The 7,757-nt window shown below is 41.4% G+C and overlaps 1 protein-coding gene across 11 annotated transcripts in view; it reads left to right on the top strand.

The window, feature by feature from the left end:
* UEVLD (UEV and lactate/malate dehyrogenase domains) overlaps positions 1-7,757 on the top strand; it is a 58,015-nt gene that overhangs the window by 20,588 nt on the left and 29,670 nt on the right. For all 11 annotated transcript variants that reach the window (XM_032240939.1, XM_032240946.1, XM_032240936.1 and 8 more), the window contains 2 exons: positions 411-529; positions 5,964-6,066. In XM_032240939.1, coding sequence (XP_032096830.1) covers positions 411-529; positions 5,964-6,066 — 222 coding nt within the window. The remainder of the gene's footprint in view (positions 1-410; positions 530-5,963; positions 6,067-7,757) is intronic.

Below are 7,757 nucleotides of genomic sequence, written 5' to 3'. Positions count from 1 at the left end.
CTCTTGTTACCCAGGCTGGAGTGCAATGGCGCAATCTCGGCTCACCGCAACCTCCGCCTCCCAGGTTCAGGCAATTCTCCTGCCCCAGCCTCCTGAGTCGCTGGGATTACAGGCACACGCCACCATGCCCAGCTAATTTTTTGTATTTTTAGTATAGACGGGGTTTCACCATGTTGACCAGGATGGTCTTGATCTCTTGACCTCGTGATCCACCCGCCTCGGCCTCCCACAGTGCTGGGATTACAGGCTTGAGCCACCGCGCCCGGCCCGGTAGTATTTTTTGAAAGCCCATTATGGACTAGCACTATATTTTCTCTCTGAGCTATGAAGCCTGCTATATATTTTTTTAAAGATCCTAAAAAGATTTTTGATATTTTTGAATTCTCAGGATCATCTACTTTTCTTTCTAGGTGTTTCAGATATAAATTTAAAGAGCTGGGCAAATCATGAGAATAAAACAGCCAATAAAATTACAGTGGTTGGAGGTGGAGAATTGGGTATTGCCTGCACATTAGCAATTTCAGCAAAGGTATGTAAGCATACTAGTTATAAATACATCTATCATAGTGCCACACTTGTAGGCAGGTTATGTTTAACGCATCAAAAATGCCTTCATTTTGTCATGTGGGAAAACCTTATTTTGCCTTAAAATATATTTAGTAAGTTGGCAAAAAAAAAAAAAAATAGCTGAAAGCTTTCATCAGTGATGTTGCCTCTTAATTAGTAGTTAAGCTTATAAAAAGTGATTTGAACAATGGGCTTATCCTCATCCAAGGGAAGCCTCAACTTGACATTCATGTGATTTAGTCACAAATTCTTTTGTATTTTCTGAATCATGCTACTTTAATTAAACTCTTGTTGAATATAATAATTTTAGCTCTTTCTAAAATTCACTTTTTTTTAAAAAAGATTGCCTTTTCTTATATAATTACTTTCTTTTAGGATCATAGTTTCTGAGCTGATATTTTATGCTAGTTTAGGGTTTATTTTTTCTTTAGCCCTTTTTATTAGTCTCTACATAAATTGTTTGCAGAAAGGCTTAAATCCCGTTCCAGAGAGGTTCGAAAGACCTGCCTGCCTCCCTCCAGAGTCCAGTATCAGGGTAACAGCATGCCTCCTGTCATTTGAGATATGTAGCCCTGAATAGAATAGCTGCCCCTCTCTATGTTTATTTGGTGGCTGGCATTAGTTTTTCTTTTCTATATATACTTGATTGTTTTGCCATCTAAATTCTTCCCTTTCCATTTAAGACTCACATATGTCTTGGAGGTGGGTTTTACTTCAGCAAATAATTAAATTGTATCCATGGAGCTAGAATGTCTTAAAAGCTGGCTGCTCAGAGTTACATATGCTAACTTTTGGCATGCTATAGTTTCATATTTCTTCCATCCTCCATTTGAATACACTATTACATACCTTTTTTTTGAGGTGGAGTCTCATTTTGATGCCAAAGCTGGAGTACAATCTTGGCTCACTGCAGCCTCTGCCTTCAGGGTTCAAGTGATTCTCCTGTCTCAGCCTCCCAAGTAGCTGGGACTACAGGCACATGCCATGATGCCCAGATAGTTTTTGTATTTTTAGTAGAGACGGGGTTTTGCCCTGTTGGCCAGGCTGGTCTCGAGCTCCTGACCTCGAGTGATCCACCTGCCTTGGTCTCCCAAAGTGCTGGGATTACAAGCATGAGTCACCACGCCTGGCTTACTATTACATCTTAATTAGAATTTGGGTTATATTCAGTCTTTTGTCACTAAATAAATGCTTCTATAAACATTTCAAGTTCCTTATTTTTTCATCTGAATTTTTTTTGGTTGTACATTATTTTATTTTTATTTTTATTTTATTATTATTTTTTGAGACAGAGTCTTGGTCTGTCACCCAGGCTAGAGTGCAGTGACCTGATCTCAGCTCACTGCAGCCTCCACCTCCCAGGTTCAAGCAGTTCTCCTGCCTCAGCCTCCTGAGGAGCTGGGGTTAGAGGTGCCCACCACCACACTCAGCTACTTTTTATATTTTTAGTAGAGACGGGGTTTCACCATGTTGACCATGCTGGTCTCAAACTCCTAACCTCATGATCCACCCATCTTGGCCTCCCAAAGTGCTGGGATTACAGGCGTAAGCCGCCGCGCCCAGCCTTTTTATTTTATTTTTTTCAGACAGGGTCATGTTCTGTCACACAGGCTGGAATGCAGTGGTGCAGTCTCGGCTTACTGCACCCTCTGTCTTCCCCAGCTCAAGCCATCCTCCCACCTCAACCTCCCAAGTAGCTGGACCTACAGACACCTGCCACCATCCCACTAATTCTTATAATTTTTGTAGAGTCAGGATTTCGCCATGTTTCCCAGGCTGGTCTTGAATTCCTGGGCTCAAGCAGTTCTCCTGCCTTAGCCTCCCAAAGTGCTGGGAGTACAAGCATGCTCCACTGCACCCGGCCTGGTTTGCCTAGTTTTAAAAAACAGTACAAGTGAGTCAGAGAGCATGAATGGTTTTTATAGCACTTAATTGCCAGATTGCAGAACTAATTTATGCTGCTAATAACATGCACATCAGCCTGATTTTTGACATCCCTAACAGTACTGAGTTTTATTTATTTTATTTGTAATTATTTGCCTTTTTTTTTTTTTTTTTTTTTTTTTTTTTTGGTAAGCACAGGAAGGCATCTGAAAGTCATGGTTTTTCATTTTTGTTTTTGAGACAGGCTTTCTCTCTGTCACCCAGGTTGAGGTTGGAGTACTGGTGCAATCATGGTTCACTGCAGACTCTACCTCCTGGGCTTAAGAGATCTTCCCACCTCAGCCTCCTGAGTAGCTGGGACCACAGGGGTGTGCCACCACACCTAGCTAATCTTTTATTTTTTTGTAGAGATGGGTCTCCCTATGTTGTCTAGATTGGTCTTGAACTCCTGGTTCGGACTGTCTTCCTGCCTTGGCCTCCCAAAGTGCTGGGATTACAGGCCTGAACCACCATGCCTGGCCTCAAAATCTACATTTTGATAAAGTCCCTGGTGATCTATATGCTCCACTGATTGAATGCATGGTGACATAGTAAAGCTTTTTCAATCTCTGCTATAAACCACTATATTATATTGTCTCAATGTTGCTGGTGAACATTTTGTTGTTTCTAGTCTTTTTTTTTTTTTCTAGTCTTATGAATATCCTTATATATGTTGTGTTGTTTTACACATACTGATAAATTTGTAGGATGATTTCTATAAATGAATTGATGGATTCAAAGAGTTAATGTTTTAAATTTTTGATAGAAAATTGTCAAATTATCTTTTATTAATTATACCAGTTTATTCTCATACCTATAATATGTAAGAATACTTATTTTCCCACAACTACTGCTAAACTTTTAGATTTTTTTGTGTCTTGTAAATGAAAATGGTGACTCATAGTTTTCTTTGCATTTTTCTTATGTGTATGGTTAGCAATAAAATAATAACTATGTTTTAGAGGGGATTACTATATGCCAGCCCTGTGTCACATAATTAATCCTTACAACCACATAAAGTAAGGCCGAATTCAGCCACTTTCCCATGTTACATAGCTAATAAATTGTGTAGCAGGGTTGTTTTCTTTCTTCTTCTTCTTTTTTTTTTTTTTTTTTTTGAGAGTCTCACTCTGTCACCTAGGCTGGAGTGCAATGGTGTGATCTCGGCTCATTGCCGCCTCTGCCTCCCGGATTCAAGTGACTCTGCCTCAGCTTCCCAAGTAGCTGAGATTATAGGCACCCACCACCACGCCTGGCTAATTTTTGTATTTTTAATAGAGATGGGATTTCACCATGCTGGCCAGGTTGGCCTCGAACTCCTGACCTCAGGTGATCCGCCCGCCTCCGCCTCCTAAAGTGCTGGGATTACAGGCGTGAGCCACCATGCCAGGACTTGTGTGTGTGTGTGTTGGGGGAGGGGGGGATTTGCCACGTTGCCCAGGCTAGTCTGAAACTCCTGGGCTTAAGCCTGTGCCCACCTTGCCCTTCCAAAGTGCTGGGATTACAGGTGTGAACCACCATGCCCGGCCAGGGTTGTTTTCTTAACCATCACACTTTCTGCCTGATAGTCTGGTGGATCTTTGGGTACTTTTGCCTGTGAATCCTGAAATAGGAGAGATCATCAAGTCTCCTACTACTTTGGAGAAAGACCTTCCACAAAAGTAAACTGATTTTTAGGGGTTTCCATACTGTTATTTACAGCCAGCCCACTGTGCCACCCAATTTACAGGCACACGGAGTATTTTCCATGAGGTCTTTGGAGAGGGTACCACATAATAGGATTTGATCTTAGATTTTATAGCTATTACACTTTTTTAAAAAGAAAAAGCTGGCATTATTTTTTAACTTTTCTGCTAGAAATAAGACACCCAAATAGACCCAAAAGTCACTGTGAGCTCTGTCAGAATGAAAATGATAATATCAAAATGAAACCATAAATCAAGAGAAATAACAGAAGTATTGAGTGTACCAAGTCATCTTTATTAACTCATACCATTAAAAGAATGCTGCAGGCGCTGGGCATGGTGGCTCATGCCTGTAATACCAGCACTTTGGGAGGACAAGGAGGGCAGATCACTTGACGTCAGGCGTTCGAGACCAGCCTGGCCAACATGGTGAAACCCCATCTGTACCAAAAATATAAAAAAAATTAGTTGAGTGTGGTGGTGTGTGCCTGTAATTCCAGCTACTCAGGAGACTGAGGCAGGAGAATTGCTTGAATCTGGAAGGTGGAGGTTGCGGTGAGCTGAGATAGTGCCATGGCACTTCAGCCTGGGTGACAGAGCAAGACTCCTTAAAAACAAAACAAAACAAAACAAAACAAAAAAACCTGCAGGGCCGGGCGCAGTGGCTCACACCTGTAATCCCAGCACTTTGGGAGACCAAGGCGGGCACATTACCTGAGGTCAGGAGTTCGTGATCAGTCTGGCCAACATGGTGACACCCCATCTCTACTAAAAATACAAAATTAGCTGGGCATGGTGGCACATGCCTGTAATCCCAGCTACTTGGGAGGCTGAGGCAAGAGAATTGCTTGAACCTGGGAGGCAGAGTTGCAGCGAGCCAAGATTGTGCCATTGCACTCCAGCCAGGGCGAAAAGAATGAAACTCTGTCTCAAAAGAAACCTGCAATCTGTGACTTCTGACTTAAGCCCTGTTACAGCTTTTAGTAGTCAAACCTAAAAGATTACATTATTGAAGTTCATAGTTTCTTTTTTTTTTTTTTTTTTGAGACAGAGTCTAGCTCTGTTGCCCAGGTTGGAGTGCAGTGGGACAATCTTGGCTCACTGCAATCTCTGCCTCCTGAGTTCAAGTGATCCTCCTGCCTCAGCCTCCCAAGTAGCTGGGATTATAAGCATATGCCACCATACCCGGCATGTTTTTTTTTCTGAGGCAGAGTCTTGCTCTGTCGCCAGGCTGGAGTACAGTGGCACCATCTCAGCTCACTGCAACCTCCACCTCCCAGGCTCAAGCGATTCTCCTGCCTTAGCCTCCTCAGTAGCTGGGACTACAGGCACATGCCACCACACCCAGCTAATTTTTGTATTTTTAGTAGAGACGGGGTTTCACCATTTTGGCCCAGATGGTCTCTATCTCTTGACCTCATGACCTGCCCGCCTCAGCCTCCCAAAGTGCTGGGATTACAGGCGTGAGCCACCATGTCTAGCCTAGTTTTTGTATTTTTAGTAGTTACAGGGTTTCTTCATGTTGGCCAGGCTGGTCTCGCACTGCTAACCTCAGGTGATCCAACCGCCTTGGCCTCCCAAAGTGCTGGGATTACAGTTGTGGGCCACTAGGCCTGGCCGAAGTTAATTTCTTGCTTGTATGTCACTTTTATTGCTATTGTGTTGCTTATTCTTCTTAAGACAGTGTATAAGGCCTGTTTATTGTCCTTTTGTTCTCATTGTTAAATGAATTTAAATTGAGTCATTGGCCGTGTTCTGTGTAATGTTGTTATTTTTCTTATTGTACAGGGCATTGCAGATAGGCTGGTCCTCTTAGACCTCTCAGAAGGGACTAAAGGAGGCATGATGGACCTTGAAATCTTCAACCTTCCTAATGTGGAGATCAATAAAGGTTTGGTTATTCAGCTAAAAGATGTTTGCCTTATTAACTCTTATTTTTGACTCCTAGAATGTTAATGCTGAAAAGGACGTTAAAGATCACCTAGTCCAAGTCTTTCATTTTACATATTGGGAAACTAAGATTCAAATAAGTTAAATGACTTACCCAAAGTCATACAGAGATTTTAACTGATTATATTAATAAGAATCAAATGAGAACATAATTCAGATTCATTCAGATTGGTCAGAAGGAGTTATTCTTTGTTTTTTACTTATACCTCACGATAAATTTATCTCTGATTGCCTCTTTTCTTAGAATATATTGGTTAAGAGCATTGGTTTTAGAGTTCCACAGATAGAAGTTTCCATTCGTGCTCTGCCATGATAGCTCTGACATTTGTCAGATTATGCACTCTCTCAAACTTCAGTTTTCTCATTTATAAAGTAGAAATAATACCTGCCTCTTGGTTTATAGCAAAGTGCTAAATCACGAATAAGAAAAAAAAAGTTAGTGGGTGTGGTGACTCATAACTATAGTACCAGCTACTTGAGAGGCTGAGGCAGAAGGATCACACGAGTCCAGGAGCTGCATTGCATTTGGATTGTGACTGTGAATAGCCACTGCACTCCAGCCTGGGCAACATAATATTCAGTTTACATTCATTGCACTAAAAATATATTGTTGAAATAAATTTTAATAATAACAAAAAGAGTTTCTATATCAGTAACATTTGAAATGTTAAATTTTCTGTCTCTTTTTTTTTTTGAGTCGGGATTTCACTCTGTCACCCAGGCTGGAGTGCAGTGGCATGATCTCAGTTCAGTGGAACCTCCACTTCCCCAGCTCAAGCTGTCCTCCCACCTCACCCTCCCAAGTAGCTGAACTGCAGGCATGTGCCACCACGCCTGGCTAATTTTGTATTTTTAGTAGAGGTGGCATTTTGCCTTATTGCCCAGGGTGGTCTTGAACTCCTGGACTCAAGTGATTTGCCCACCTCAGCCTCACAAAGTACTAGGATTATAGGCATGAGCCACCTCACCCTGCCATAGCTCATTTTTTAATTAAAAAATTTGCATGTATTTTATGTACATCAAATATTGGTATAGACATACTTATGTAGGTAAATACCATATTTGGGGATGTGGGATTGAAAATATTTTACCAAGGATGCATGATCCAAAAAGAAAAAAGGCCACTGAACTAGAATAAACATTTCCTAAAACCTTTCTACCAAGTTATAGGTAAGGTCCAATTATAACATGCTATAGTTGTTTGGCTTTCCTTTGCCTTTCCTTAGGTCCCCTGTATCCCTTGACAATAGTTTCCAAATAATATATAAAGACATACAATATCACAGACCTCAATAAACTAAAGAATGGTAGTCAGAAAAGTTGTACTTATCAGTTGTAAAAGTTAGGTGTAATTTTAATAAGCTTTTGGCTGCCTGTCGGATACAGTGAGTTCATTTTTATTCTCTGAAAAGAGTACCATAATTGCTTTGACGATCTTTTTGTAGGTCTATGTAGAAGTATTTGGGGAACTGGATAGTTCTCTTGTGCCCATCATTTTCAGGTACTGAAGTTCTTTTTTTTTTTTTTTTTTTTTTTTTTTGTGACTGTCTTCCTCTTACCCACCCGGGTGGACAACAGGGGGGGGTCAGCTCACCCCCACCACCCCCGCCCCCTGGGGTCCGGACGTTCTCC

Source organism: Sapajus apella, unplaced genomic scaffold (assembly GCF_009761245.1).
Source record: "Sapajus apella isolate SASKATOON/1434 unplaced genomic scaffold, GSC_monkey_1.0 scaffold47, whole genome shotgun sequence".
Lineage (NCBI taxonomy): Eukaryota > Metazoa > Chordata > Mammalia > Primates > Cebidae > Sapajus > Sapajus apella.
The sequence above is the reverse complement of the archived record's forward strand: the minus strand, read 5'-3'. Positions and strand labels throughout refer to the sequence as shown.